The sequence below is a fragment of the Henckelia pumila genome, chromosome 4 (assembly GCF_033568475.1).
Source record: "Henckelia pumila isolate YLH828 chromosome 4, ASM3356847v2, whole genome shotgun sequence".
Lineage (NCBI taxonomy): Eukaryota > Viridiplantae > Streptophyta > Magnoliopsida > Lamiales > Gesneriaceae > Henckelia > Henckelia pumila.
The window spans coordinates 618,015-634,319 of record NC_133123.1 but is presented as its reverse complement, the minus strand read 5'-3'; the positions used below and the strand labels follow the sequence as shown (position 1 = coordinate 634,319).

General features: G+C 32.4%; 1 protein-coding gene and 1 long non-coding RNA gene across 2 annotated transcripts; both read left to right on the top strand.

Moving 5' to 3' along the window:
• The first annotated feature begins 5,616 nt into the window (after positions 1-5,616).
• LOC140894517 (uncharacterized) lies at positions 5,617-6,655 on the top strand. Its single transcript, XR_012153848.1, has 3 exons — positions 5,617-5,769; positions 5,862-5,996; positions 6,378-6,655. It is a non-coding gene; the product is annotated as an uncharacterized lncRNA (long non-coding RNA).
• A 4,505-nt stretch (positions 6,656-11,160) lies between these two features.
• Positions 11,161-14,622, top strand: LOC140864378 (protein LIGHT-DEPENDENT SHORT HYPOCOTYLS 10-like). The gene is made up of 2 exons (XM_073268531.1): positions 11,161-11,789; positions 14,394-14,622. Exon 1 carries the CDS (start codon positions 11,257-11,259, stop codon positions 11,773-11,775), a length of 519 nt encoding a protein of 172 aa, XP_073124632.1. The 5' UTR covers positions 11,161-11,256; the 3' UTR covers positions 11,776-11,789; positions 14,394-14,622.
• The last annotated feature ends 1,683 nt before the right edge of the window (positions 14,623-16,305 follow it).

The window sequence follows — 16,305 nt, the reverse complement described above, 5'->3', positions numbered from 1 at the left end:
GGACCCACGGGAAAAACCCAAAACGGGGCAGGATCAGAGGATTATTTTTGAGTATGAGTTCGGGTTCTGAGATTTTAAAAAATCCACGCAACATATTGGGACGGGTATGGGGATGCTATCCGCATCCCCGAACCCATCTCGATAATAATAATAATAATAATAATAATAATAATAATAATAATAATAATAATAATAATAATAATAATAATGCAGTATACAAATATTTTAATTATCAAAAATTTATTAAATCTAAAATATTATTTAAAATTAAAATTAAAAGTATTATTATTATTTGGTTTATATATATTTTTATGCATTATGTATAATAAATTTTTTTATGATAACGTAATTTTTTATAACTTAAAAATATTATTTGAATCTCATTCATGTTACGTATACATATAAATTATTTATATTAATCTATGTATATTTTTTTATTTATTTTGATAAATTTAGTAACAATATATAAATTTTTGATACATAATATTTTATTTAAAATTATAATATTTATTGATAAGAATATTTGTTATTTAAAATATTTTTATTAATTTTAAATTTTAATATTATAATAAAAAAAATTACCCAAAATATTTTATGTATTTTATCATAAAATTGAATAATAATTTTTATATTCTTATATAATAAAATTTACAAATATTTTATATATATATATATATATATATATATATATATATATAGAGTTCTTTTATGGTGCCCAACTCTATATGCCCAACTCTATGCCCACCATGTACAATATGTGATAAGTCAACTCATCAATTGTGTTGGTCAACTCACATATTGTACATGGTGGGCATGGAGTTGGGCATATGAGTTGGGCACCATAAAAGAACTCTATATATATATATATATATATATATATTTGGGTATGGGGACGGAGATGGGGACTTAATCCCCTCGGGGATGGGGAAGGGGAATCCTTGATAAAAAAATTATGGGGATTGGGGCAGGTACGGGGATGGAGTTCGAATTCGGGGTCGGGAAAGGAAGGAATCCCCGTCCTCGCCCCGTCGCATTGTCACCCCTACTAAAAAATCGTCTTCGTTGTCGTTGACCTTAGTGACAGAGATAGATATATAGTTTTATGGAAGAGATAGGAGATGCAAAAAGATGACTTGAAGAACACGAGTATGATGATGACGCAAACTCATTCACCAATAAAAGAAAGTGTTTGCAGACTATATGGAGCCCTGTCATACAAAAACAGAAAGATTGATTGAGGCAGCAGTAGTTCGGGCCTTCGGGGTGTTGAGAGTGTATTCAGTATGCTTTATACGTATCTCTTAGGTAGAATTTGACACTTAGACGGTGTTTGACTAGGCAAATTAATAAAATTTTATAAGCTCCTAGATCTTAAAAGCTGTCAGAACACGAGTACGATGATGACGCAAACTCATTCACCAATAAAAGAAAGTGTTTGCAGACTATATGGAGCCCGGTCATACAAAAACAGAAAGATTGATTGAGGCAGCAGTAGTTCGGGCCTTCGGGGTGTTGAGAGTGTATTCAGTATGCTTTATACGTATCTCTTAGGTAGAATTTGACACTTAGACGGTGTTTGACTAGGCAAATTAATAAAATTTTATAAGCTCCTAGATCTTAAAAGCTGTCAGATCTTATTTTAAAAATAAGATGTTAAAGTATTTTGATGAACTTATTTTTAATAACTTAATGACGTTGATGTGTTTGATATTATAAGATCTTTTTTTATTGCCAAAATTACTTAAGAGAGTATAATACTATGAATGTAATGTAAATAGTTATATACATAAAAAAATATTTAAAAATTTATCATAAATTTATTCATATATTAAAAAATAAAACTATTTTATATTTTTATTTTTTGATAAATCATGTAAAATGATGATTAAGGGGCATGGTGTGTATTTAATAAAATATATAATGATAATATGAAAAAGTGAAATATAAAAAAAAAAGATATTTTCTAAAAAAATATGGGTGATTTTACTTTTTAAAAAATAATTTATAAGCAGACAAACAACTTATTTTAACAGCTTTTAGGTATTGTTTGAAATCTCTAAAAATAAGTGATTATGGAGATTTTTTAACAAATTTGTAAAAGGAAATCTCCATAATAACTTTATTTTTAGAGGTTGCAAATACTTCTTTAAGTTGTTTGAAATTTTTTTACGAAACAATTTGAAAATCTTATAAGTTCAGTCAAACACGCTCATAATTAGGGCTGAAAAAAAATATCGAAATACTATCATACCGCCTTTACCGTACAAAAAAAACCGAAAATATCAAAAATTTTGGTATACCTTAAATTTCGGTACGGTATGATACCGTACCGAAATTTTCGGTATCGATAACGGTATAAAATTTTCGAATTTTTGGTATTTCGGTATACCGTAAAAAAATCGTTATACACGGTATCGGTATGATACCGTGTATACCGATATTTTTTTAAAAAAAAATAGTATAAAAAATCGTTATACACGGTATCATACCGATACCGTACCGAATTTCGATATTCGGTACGGTATCGGTATGGATTTATGCCATACCAAAATTTTGGTATACCGAGTAACGGTATCGGAAATTTCGGTATCGAAATTTTCGGTACGGTATGCGGTATTCGGTACGGTATGCGGTATACCGTACCGAACCACCCCTACTCATAATACGTTTATCTTAATAGAATTTTGTAGCTCATCACTCATGTAGTCACGTTTGATTGAATAATACAATTTTTTTCAGCATCTTTACAAAGGAAGTTGGTCTTTATATGCATCTTTTGCGTACATGTATATTTCTTGATTGCATAGGTTTGATGTCATAAACAAAAATTTGAAGAATTGAACTCAGAACTGTTCAAGGAATGCCTTTCATGTTGAAAACTTTTTGAAATATGCTACTAGGACCAAGACGATGATCGGCGATGTCATTTTGGTCGGTGGCTCAAGTCGTATACCCAAGTTGAAGCAGCTAGTTCAAGACTTTTTTTAGGGAACAAAATTGTACGGAGTACGTCAACTAGAGGATATTTTTGCCGATGGGGCTGCACTCCATGCTGCGAAGCTAAACAAGGTTTTGAAGACAATAAAGATGCTTGAGAACTATATTTGCAAGATGTGAGACAAGATCCTTTCTTTTGGCTAAAAAATAGGGATGACAATTTTCCCCACGGATTCGGGTACCCACGGGGAAAATCCAAAACGGGGCAGGATCGGAGGAGTATTTTCGGGTATGGGTTCGGGTTCAGAGATTTTTAAAAATCCAAGCAACATATTGGGACGGGTATGGGGATGCTATCCCCATCCCCGAACCCCCTATTTGATTCGATGTCGACTTCTACCTTTTCTTCGATTCGATGTAGCTTCCAAACTGAACAAGCGATTCTCGATCAATTCTTCGACGATTCGAATTCTACTAGCTCTGAACTCAACAACCTTCCACCAAATCTGTACGGAGATATAAAAAATAATTCAATATCAATCAATCCAACCGAATCCAATCCTCAATTTAATCAAACTCCCCAAATTCTGAAAATCTCAAACCGGCGACATAACGGCTATAATTCAGCTAACCGAAAATCAACAACTCAACATATCAATCTCATTCAACTACTAAAAACTTCAAACCAACAAAACAATTCAAATATCAACAAATCTTAAAACCCCTATTACGAATTTGCTTCCAAAAATCATAAAAAAAATCCAAATGACGTTCTTTTTTCGATCCGACTTCGAATATACGATCTATGCTAGCTCAAGAATGACATATCCTAACAAAATCAAAATCTGACGATACCTCAAAATCAAAACATGCTGGATCGTAATAAAACTTACAGTAGAACGGAGCTCTCGCAGCCGTGATCGTGAAAATACCTTCGGATTAAAATTCCATCGAACGGATCGAGCAGAAACTGAAATCAGAAAGCTTGAGATGACGCTTTAGTGGAGGTTGATCGGCTAAAGGAGAAGAAGAGAAGAAAGAAATGCCACCTACACGCTTCATCCTCTATTTAAATAATAAAGACCAAGTCAAAATAAGAAAATTACACTATGGTCCCTGAATTCTTCAAAAAATTGCTATTCAATCCCTGATCAAATATCAATTCAACCCTCGAATTTCATAACCTATGATTATCAATAATAATCTCCTATAATCTCGATTGGGCTAATTTTGGGGCGTTACATCCACGAAATCGTCGAAATATAAAAAAATAACAACTTTATATTATACAAATGTTTTCACTCGGAAATTTGTTACGACATCTGTTGTTCCCATTCCAGAACGGTTGTTCCACCCGTTCCAATCCCGTTTTTTTGAACCATGGTACCAAATGATCTAAGTAACAAGATGACACCTGTTATTTTTGTCTTGGGAAAGAGATATTGGATTGGCGAGTCTGGAATGGATGCTGCATTAATCAACCCCAAAAATATAATTTTCGGTGATATTTTCTATTTTCATGCATGTAATATTCTTGTGTTATGAATCTGTTTTAGGTAAGTTTTTAATATTTTGTGTTTTGAGTAGATTATATATGATTGTTAAGCATGTCCTTGATTGATTTAGATTCTTAACATTGTGTTATGTTTTGATTAATTTTCAGATTTCTAAAAACTTATCTTATAGTATTTTTCATTTTGTGAGATTATCTGTTTTTACATAATATTCTCGTGTTTAATATTTTATGTTTTGAGCAGGTATGTATGAATGTTAAGCGAAACCATTGATTGAGTTGGATTCTTGTTGGTCATTAATTTGGTCTAAAATTAATTAATAAGTATATGTTTGGATTAATTTTTAAGTTTGAAGATTTCAAAATAAAGGTTTTGGGGGGAAAAAATACAAATTTCGGTGAGATTATCTATTTTCATTTAATATTCTTGTATTTTGACTTGGAATTCTTAACTTGGTCTAAAATAAAATGAAACTACTAATTTTATATGGTTGATCCATATTTTAAGATTTCAAAAGATTTATGGATAGAAAGTTTAGTGAGGTCGTTGTACCAAGTGACTTGTCTTTTGTTGTTTGTTCGCAAATCACATGACGATGACAAGACAATGGTTGAAGTCGCCTATATCAAGGTGAACGAAGAAGAATCTCCCCCAAAAAAATCTCTGCCATCATGGTCACTAAGATGAAGCACATTTCCAAAGAAGATCTGGGACACCATGTCAAGAACTCAACTCTTCTAAGGTTATGTGCGGTATTTGCTCTTTAACGTAAGTATATGTGCAAGTGTTTAAATGAGAACACGGCATAGCTTTGAGAATATTTGGTATTGTTTTAACTTTAGTGATTTAAAATTAGGGAGCCACCCTTTTTATAGTTGCGACTTTCTAACATGAATGACTAAGATATAATGTTCCGTCGATGGATATTAACTCTCCAGAAATTTCTTGCTTTTACACAAGTCTAGTTGCTTCTATCTATATAATTTTATAAAAGTCCAATATATACAAGGGAATTCTAGAAAGCTCTATGTAAGTATAGAGCTAGCCAGAATAATCTATAAGGTTCTAAAAGTTACGCAACCTGCACAATGCACCACATTTAAAGATTTTTGGAATGTGTTTGAAGTTGTGGGTTTATGACATTCTCCCCCACCTATTCGGCTGACATCCTTATAGCATCAAATTGGTGTAGTAATTATTTGAATTGCTACAAGTCTTCTTTTGTTCCCTATGTCGCTTTAGTCTCTGACAATCCTTTCCACTTGGTCAAGTATTCAGTGCTAGGTTTCACTGCTCGTCGTGTCGCTCGATACGTTTGGTTAGTACTTCTTCAACTTGTTTGTTAAAATATGTTGTTACTATAGGAGGTTCCTGGTGGGAATCACCTCGGCTTGTGTCTTCCTTATCCAGATAGTAAGGTTTTATCATGCTCACATGGATGACCGGGTGAATCTTCAATATGTTGGAGGTCGAGACGATATGATACCTTCTCCACCCTAGCAATGATCGTAAAGGGTCTTTCATACTTTCGGATCAGACTCTTGTGTAATCCTCGGATGTTTTTAATTTTATGTGACTAGATTTTGATGAGTACTATGTATCCGATGGAGTACTCTGTTGACTTTTCTTCGTATTGGCCCATTTTTTCATGCGTATTTTCCAAGTACATTCGAACCAAGTCCATGTGCTCGTTGACATCTTTGTCGTGGTTGGGATTTGTCCCTTAGCTTTAGGCAATTGATAAGCACAAAAAGTATTATCGTTTTTTGTCGTAGTCTGATAGAAAAATGTTAGAAAATTGTTTTTTAATTACAAACAATAAGCCTGGACCTTACTTCCAAACTTTCAATAACTTAATTTTATTTCATTTCTCATAAATAAGTATTTGTACAACGCCGTCGTTTTAACGAAGAAAATGATGCTCAGGGCCGGGAAGCAACTGCAATTGCAGAAGATGTCGCTAGCAGTAACTCAAATCGGGCCATACTACATTGTAACACCGTCGACTCTGGCTCAATGTAGATGTAAATGCATAAATTAAGAAATGTAAATGCTTGGCGTTCTTCTCTAGGGGCGAGTCTTCTTAGTGTTTGTTGGTGCCGGAGCTTGGAACTTTGGTGCAGGTCTTGAACCCTGCGCAGGTTGGATTCGTCAAGATGTCTAAGTAAATCTTAACAACTATTATTTATTTGAAGAAATTGTAGTCTATCGTTTATAATGCCTCGTTGGATCGAATAAGTGCACTTCTAGCTATTTGAAGAAATAAAGTTGCCATATTTATACACTTGCACAAATATAAAAATATTGGCGACAACTTACAAATTGAACTATACAATACAACAACAACTAGCTAGTGCAAGTATGTCACAAAATCAAAAACTTTAGCAGCCAAAAAATTAGAAAAAGATTGATGCAACTAATTTAGTAGGGTTGAAGTGGTGTTTGAACTGTAAATAATCGAAAAGCCGACACAATGAATATGTATGGTGGGGTTCTCCAACATAGAGTTCTTGTGCAGCACAAGACAATTGGAGATGAGAGCTGGACCCAATCACGTGGAGTGACAACTCCTTTCCGTACGAGAATTAAAGCATTTGTTCCAAAGTGCGATTTCGATCCCCCAATGCCATGTGATTAGCAACATTATATTAGGGGAATTTAATTCTTCACCATCAATATTATACCAAATACAGCCTCATTTTTGCATTTATTCATCCACCCGTGAAATGGAAACGCGACAGGGATCGAGGAATTAATTTGCAGTGTAAAAACTTTGACCAACAAAACTCACAATTCTATGTATACATACAACAAAATTTAGATCCACCACTGAATCCACTCTCGATTCATTCGGTGCTTGGTCACCACACTTTAAATTATAATTTGGAGAGAAATAAAGTAACTTCGAAATTTACTTGCTAATATTATAATCTTTTTATTCTTCAAATAATTATATTGATAATAATAGATAAGGTGTGCCAACCATCAATTAATTAAATTATAAAATGGTTGTAACATTGATTAAGATGTAATTTTGTCTGATATAATAACGACATGAACCGACTAATACATCCGCGAAATAAATGTGATAAACGAATTTTTATATTAAAAAAAAAAAGCAAAAAAGAAAAGAAGACATCTTACGGGATGCCATTTATAAATGAACAAATTTCTATCCGCGAAATAAATGTGTTAAATGATTCTTTCTTTCTATTTTTTGGTGAACGAATTTCTTTGATCCTTTCTATGCTGTGATTTCACATCTTTGAATAGTGGCGATTAATATTGAAGTTTACAAAAAGAAATTAAGAAATTAATTGTTGAAGAACATATATAAAAGGAAAATATTGTACAACCTATGTATGGAATTATGCTGAAGATCGATTTCTTATTATTCGCGACAAAAACAAGTGTAATGTTTTAATTAAAATTGAAGAGAGCAGTACTAAAAATATGGTACTTTCACAGTATATATATATATATATATATATATATATATATATATATTTTCACAGTATACTATATGGTACTATACATACGACGAAGAAAATAAAAGGAAAAAGTATCCATCCTATTTCAGGGAAATTTCTCAATTATTTTGCAGGCTTTAATTATATCGTATGTTTGGTAATATAGCTTCGGAATTAAGAAAATTGAATTTTATGAAACAAAAAATAAATAAATATTAACTTTCACGGTGAGATGAGAGGAATTGGACCGACAATTAATAGATGTGGGTGTAATTGATTGATAATATCATTTTGTGGATGTATGCTATTCGCCGGGTAGTGCCTTACGGGTGACGTGGCGGCTCATGATTGGTGAAAATTAGTAGAACCCACGTGCGACCCACTAATTTTGACCAATCATAAGGTTACACATCACCCGCAGGGTGCGTGGTCGGGATGCATTTCATGAAGCGGAGCGAGTCAAGTTTTGAATAAAATTTTGAACCGACAAAAGTTTAGTGCGTAAGCCCAATCGAATAAGAATTTTTTACATTGATATCGACTCAGATCAATAATAGTTTTATAATAATATAATGGTAACAAGCACTACAATTAAGCTAGAATTTAATCGAAATATTACAAAATGACCTGCAATTTTCTAAAAGTTAATTGTTAAAATACGAATTTCTGATAAATTTCAAAATAAAATCATAATTTATGGGCGGAAATACTTAACTGAAAAAAGTTCTTTTTTTTAAATATTCCTATGTATCTATTTATTTGTAAATATTTATATCCTCTATTATATGTTTAGTCCTATATCTTCTTCTTCTTCTTTTTTTTTTTGGCAATTCTGGAGCTACGATAGGTTAAAATAATGATTAAAAAAAACAAACATAACATACTATGTTTGAAATTTGACGAGTTTTGCTATGTTGCCCACCTCCCATGCCCACCTTCATGCCCACCTATGAGGTGGCAATCATTCAATGGATGAGATGAATCATATACAAATGGTTCATCCAATTGATGAGTGTCACCTCATAGGTAGGCGTGGAGATAGGCACGGGAGGTGGGCAGTATAACAAAACTATATATATATATATATATATATATATAATATGCGATATATTTTTAACTTTATGTTTCTTGCATTCTTGGTGTATTATATATACTGTGATTATCATGCATTCTAGTAATTTGCTAAATAAAACTCTAATATTGTATCATCTGGCCAACCTTCGGCATATACTTAATTACAATTCGTTTACTTGGACCTTACTCGCACAGTTACCCATCAATGTATACAGGAACGGATCCAAGAATTAGAATTAGAGTTGGTTTGAACTTAATTTAATAAATAAATTTAGAGTAATACAATAATAAATAAGACTCAAAATTTTCATTTTTTTTTCAACCACTACAATTTATTTTGATGCAACAACAAATATTATTCATTATTTAAGTAATATATTTTTCTCTCAAATCATAAAAAAAATATAACTTTTTAATACATTCATATCACACAACTATTATAATTTTAAAAATTAATCTGAAACAAAAAAGATATTTCATTTGTATATGTATTTAAGACTTGAAAAGCCGAAGTCATAAGCTGAATTTTATAAAAAAAATTTAAATAATAAGCATACAAGATTTAAAATTTACTACACTATTAATTATTTTTGAAATTATATATATATAATATATATATAACCCAAAAAAATGGTCATACATAGATTCGTCCTTGAATGTATATATAATGTAAGATGTGCGGAGTTGTGCTACCATCTTAGCGGGTCATCGTCAGCTAAATTATTGTAAGATTTGAGCTCGGTTCGTTTTGAAATTATCAAGCTAGTGAATAGCTCAAGTTCGGTCTTGTTTATCATGTTTAACTAACCCACTGTAGCTTGGCTCGTTTTCAAACTCGTTAAACATACTCATTTTTTAGCTCGTTAAGCATATAATAAAGCTCGAGTCCCACTTGATTCGAGCATTTTAAAGATAGAATCGAGCTCGAACATACAATAGAATGTATGTCTAAAACTAATGATAAACTAACATGTTCAGTTGTTCACGAACACTAAATGAGCATGCTTGCGAGCTCAAGCTCGCTAACAGTACTCACGAGTCTATAAACAAGCATGCTCGCGATAAAATATTTGAGCTGGAAATTGAGCCCGACTCAACTCAATAAGATTAATTAAGAATGATCTCAAACGTGTTTTTTACGGAGTCGAGTTTCGAACGCTACCATAAAGGTTTTAGGATATTACCTCAAGGAGTTGATCGTGAATAGGAACCTTTGAAGCTTATTTTAGGTATATATGTTAAATAAGTGTGGGGAAATGTATAGTGGCGTGGGCATTTCAAATATCAGGGAGTTGTTATAATTTCAGGAGTGAAAGAGCTAGCACATAATCTGTTCTTTCAATAATGAATCCGCTCAGCGCCACAGGAATGATTTTTTTACCGCAAATTCTGAATAGTTGTAAGAAAGAGACATTAACCAAATTAACTATTATGCGAGGTGGAATATATACGGTCACATTCATGCATATATGATATTATAGACATTAGGAAATATAATATGGCCGTTAATGATGATGGCTTGGATATTAAAATCCTACACCAAATCGTTTAATATTTTAATGGTAAAAAGGTAGTGTTTCGAAATCGAATCAGATTTTTTGAGCAGGTTGACTCGGCTACCTTTTATATGTCTCCATAATGCTCCGTCAAAAAAAATTTGATGAGTTATTTAATGAACAGTGGCCAGAATAATTAGAGAAGAAAGAAATTATTTTTGTGTATATGATAATCAAGTTACCATATATATAGCACTCCATTTCCTAAGGTATTTAGGATAAACACATATATAGATGACTTTTCAGCTGTCCAACAATTTTTTTCCACCTCGTTCCGACCACTAAAATCCGGCATTGGGTTTTAGTTTTTTTTTATTTTTCGCATAACTAAAACAAGATACCGGGTTTTAGTGGTAGGGAACAAGTTGAACATCATTGGTTGTGCAGCTGAAAATTTTTATATATATATCATCATAAATATGAAAAAACAAAATAATTAAATTGCAATATTCAAGATCAATAATTAGTGCATTGTACTTTTTAGTGCCATATTTTAAAAACAGAAGTTGAAAATGAATGCATGAGAGAGAAGAAATAAACAATACAGTACTGGAAAAATATATATATAAAGAAAGTAGAAAAGAGGCAAAGGGCCCATATCATGTCTACTCAGTAGACCCTAAACTCATGGTTTTCATCTTTCTCCACTTCTTCTGTAAATAAATTCCCAACTTTTTCTTTCTTTTCCAATTGCTAAAAATAACCATGAATTCTCCACCTGCAACGATCATGTCCAAGGATTCTGTCGAAGCTTCAGCCAGCTGCAAGCACCAGAAGCCGCCGCCACTCAGCCGCTACGAGTCTCAAAAGAGAAGGGACTGGAACACTTTCGGGCAGTACTTGAAAAACCAGAGACCTCCACTCACGATGTCTCAGTTCAGCTGCAGCCATGTCCTTGAATTTCTCCGGTACCTAGACCAGTTCGGGAAAACTAAGGTTCACCTGCCCGGTTGCATGTTCTTCGGGCAGCCCGATCCCCCGGCGCCTTGCACCTGCCCCTTGAAGCAGGCTTGGGGGAGCCTCGACGCTTTGATCGGACGGCTTCGGGCAGCTTACGAAGAGCACGGCGGATCACCGGAGATTAACCCTTTTGGCAACGGATCAATCCGCGTTTACTTGCGTGAAGTCAAGGAATGCCAAGCTAAGGCAAGAGGGATTGCGTTCAAGAAGAAGAAGAAGAAGAAAATCAGCCATCCGATCATGAATCTGAGGCAACCCACTTGAATTTATAAAAAATGGTAACTTTACTTTATTTTTATAATTATATATAATAATATTTTGGTGTGTCGATTTTTTTTTTTGCTTCTGTCTGGTAACATCAAATAGGGATTCATGGAATTATATATTAAAGAGACCACAAATCATTAGATTTTCAGTTAATAACGGTACCTCGACATATGAAATTAAAGCTATCTGAAACCCATATATAGAGGGAAACAGATGAAATATGTTCAGACAGGACCACAAGATCACAGAGATACAATAATAGTATATTAAAGAATGCTATACTAACAGACAAACCCTAGATCCACAAAAGCAAAAAAAAAGAAAACCCTAAATTACATGGCCACTGTGGGTGAATCAGCTCCAGCACCTAGTAAACTTTATATAATTGGATGAAGGGAAAAAATAGTATGTGGTTAGAAAATGTTTAAATAAGTAATTAATTAAGTCCTTTCTCTTTGTTTCTCTCTCAAATCATACAAAACACTGTTGTTTTGCTTCATAATTTAAATGTTTTCTTTTTTTTTACCTTTTTTTGGATTCTTTAAGATTTTGTGCCCCATGACCTTTCAGCGTATCAGCTTGTCTGTGTGTTTTTCTTTCACAACTGTGGAGGTATATATATATATATATATATATATATACCCAATACACACACACACACGCTACAATTTTCCACACCATAAACTTATAACTTGATTAGTAAAAAATCAAAACAATGTTTTTAAACGTGGACTATATATAATATATATCGTAGAATTTTAACCCCCCAAAAAAAAAACAGATTGAAGAAATTACTTTTGTTGCTTCTTGTTAGTTGCTCGCATGGAAGTGACAAATGCACAATATTAATTATAAAATGCATGTTTCCATACCGTTTTTGTATGTAAACTCCTATTCTATTATTTTCAAAGTTTTTTACAACACCCAGTGTTGCTCAATTAATTTATAGGATGCATAATAATTTTCTTATTCCTATTTCAAATAAGTTACCTCATATTTCCTCATGTACAACTATAATATGTGTGTATCAAGTTTGCTTGAGACGAAGAATAAATACATTGTTGTATTTATGGGTTTTTGCATGATGTATGTATGTATGTATGTATGTACATGTATGTGCGTGAGTTACAAAACTTTCTTTCAAATTTGAAACCGACGATTTTTAGTTCTTTGTTTACTTAAAGTTTTTATGTTCCGGCCGGATATTCAATGCATGTCTATAAAGTGAGTATTACAACATCAATGTATAGAGTTATATATGCATGCACACATGACACATACGCATGTGTGTGTTTGTGTGTGTATAATCTAGATATTATCGTAGTGTAACATTTTATTTGGAAAAACAGATGTGATCTCTGCAGCTCGTTTGTTAGTTCCATCTGTACGTACGTCCCTTTAAAACTTTTCAGTAGTTCTTAAGCTGTAATTTTTATTCTCGAATTAGAAAATGGTATTTAAGTGGGGAAAAAATTAAAATCTAACTCCATCAGAAATATTTCACAATCGCGCTAGATCATTAATTATTGTATACCAAATGACTAGCAAATAGCATTGGACTTGGTTTCTGTAGTTATTTTATAATTTCTTACCTGATCATGTAATTCTGCCTTTCATGCATGATCAGTGAATTGAATTAACAGGCACTATTGTTCGGATTGAACCAAAGTATATATTCAGGATATCATGTAAAATGGTTCATATGGAACCGCTAAGTAGTAGTTCTTGACATAGAATTTTCCTATCTGGTTTCTTAAATGATATATTTGGCGATTTTGTAGTGGCTTGAACGTTGTATTCTCTACATATTAATGTCAATGTTCTAGAAAAAGACATGCTAACTAAATTGATGAAGTTAATTAGTCGCTAAATTCGGATGGAGTTACATCCATTTGTACCCAAATAATGTTTTGATATGGAGATATATAGAATTGTTAAATGTTAAGTACTGAACTGAGTTCCTACAATATATTGATGCCCACACTTTGGCCTCACACTAAATATCTAGCTCTTTCGAGTAAGTTGCCAAAGTTGGTGTAGATGAGGTAAATATTCAAATCGACGCTCTCCTTCTCTCACTCGGCCTTCATATATCCTCAACACAAAGACCCTTCGGCGATCAAGTCCTCCAACGACTTAGGGATGAAGTAATAGCATGTTGGTAATATGTTTTGGCGAGCGAACACAAGAGGAATGAGTAGTATTGTTTTTATATATATAGTAGGAATAAAATTTAAATCTTCCTGCATTAGCAAATCCCAAACCTTTTTTTTTATGTTTATCCACAATGTATTGCTTATCCCTTCTTTTTGAATGTTCTCTGTCCTTAAAATCCTTTCCTAGAAATTCCTCTGAATGAGGTCGGGAGTAAGCTATATATATACGACCTGTCATCTAATCTTATATAGCCCTTCGCGTCACGTTAAGCTTTTTATTTTACTCTATTTTATTTCAAAGAATTAAATTCAGCGCTGGGAACTCACATGTGATGGGACTAAATTTTGTTAATGTTGTTGTCAAGTGCATGTTTTAATTGTATGGAGACACATATAGTTTGGTTTTAATACAGAATACACATTTACCTTGTACAAAGTTGTGATGATATTTTTTTGCAGGGATAAGGTTAATAATTGTGTGGGAATGTTGGAGCGACCACTGGAATTCATATCAATTTCTTCTCTGCCCACTATTTGCAGACATATATATGCATGTATAATCAAAGTTATGTAAATTGAAGTGCTGGTTAATATATACAATAGAGACACATATATATAGAGAAAATGTATTACTGCTACATGGACGTATATATACTTAATTAATGATCTACTTCTCTTGCCTCAAGAGTTTTACTTTATCATCGAGAGAAGTTAAAACATCAATTTTAATTTTATTACCTTCCTGAGTATTCAATTTTTTCATTGATATTGTGTATGCACACTTTTATAGTACGAGTACGACTGCTCATCTTCCGTTGAATATTTTGGGAAATTAAAATTGCAGAAATAGTTCTAAAATATTAGTCCAATTTGACTTTTCATCCCATGAATAATCAAAATTTGATCTAACTCCATTGAGTTGAATTTCGTTGATGTGAGCATCTTAGGTGGAATATTTTGAGAAAACTGCAGATATAAGCCCCGTTTGGTATGAAAAGTCAAGCCAAAAAGCACTTTTTTTTAAAAAAAAAAGTGTTTTTTCAGCTGATAAAGTGTTTGGATGACCAAATAAGTGCTTAAAAAAGCATTTTTTTAAGTCAAAAAAGGGGCTTTTTCAGAAGCCAAAATTTATAGCTTAAAAAATCTCTTATTTTAAAAAATCACTATAGAATCCAAACGAGCTCATAGTTCTAAAATGTTGGTCCAATATTTTGACTTTCCGTCCCATATATATAGTTAATCAATTTTGATCTTATTTCATTAAGTTGGATTTTTTTTATTACTTTTTATCCTTTTGTCGTCGAACGGCTGATACATGTCAAACACATCATCAAAATCCAGCATCATATTAGTTAATGTATTATATCAGAGCACACATGAACAATAATATTTATCACTCAACATTCCGATAAAAAAAACGAGAAAGATATAAAAATATCCAGCTTATCGAACTAAATCAAAGTCTAAAAAACTCACAAGACCAAAATTCGAAACACGTCAAGTTGTGAGATGATTTTTTGCTATTTTCCTACGGTTTGAACTTGTATTTATGAATTCATAAGTATAATAAAATTGTTTCAATATAGCATCATGATTTTATTTTTAAAAATAAAAATAAAACGTAAAATGATCTTTGAGATTTATAACAAATGGAATATATAGGTCAAGGCCTCTCGACCAAGTGACAAAATATTGCTTCCAAATCTAGGGGACTCCAATTCGAGTCATATAATTTGTAAACGCCCGCATGTTACGGATTTTTTTTTTTTAAATTACTATATGTTTCCTTAACGGTTTAACCCACTAAAACTTACACTAATAGAAAAGTCGCGAAAGACTTCGGTTATTAACTGAAGTTGTAGGTGGATAATCACCGAAGTAGTGTCATGTGAAGTAATAGGGTAACGTTTTACTTCACGTTATAACCGAAGTTGTATCCCTTAAATTACCGATGAGTCAATTTCACAAATTCCCGAAGTAAAAGACATTATTCTACTTCGTCGATTAATTAAATTTCCGAAGTAAAAGACTTTATTATACTTTGTCAATTAATGAAATTGCCGAAGTAAAAGAATTTTGTTTACTTCGGCAATTTCATTAATCGATGAAGTAGAAGAAAGTTTTTACTTCGTCATTTTACTAATAGACGAAGTAAATTATTTATTTAACTTCACCATTTAATTTTAATGAAGTAAAAACACATTTCTATACATTAAAATTTAGATCCAATAATGTCACTATAAATATATTTTTGAAACTTAAAATACACTAATAAGATTAATAAATCCATCACAAAACTGACATACATAAATAGACCTGGCCAAGGGCCGGGTTGGACCCGGACCCGGACCGAAATCGGCCCGTGGTCAAC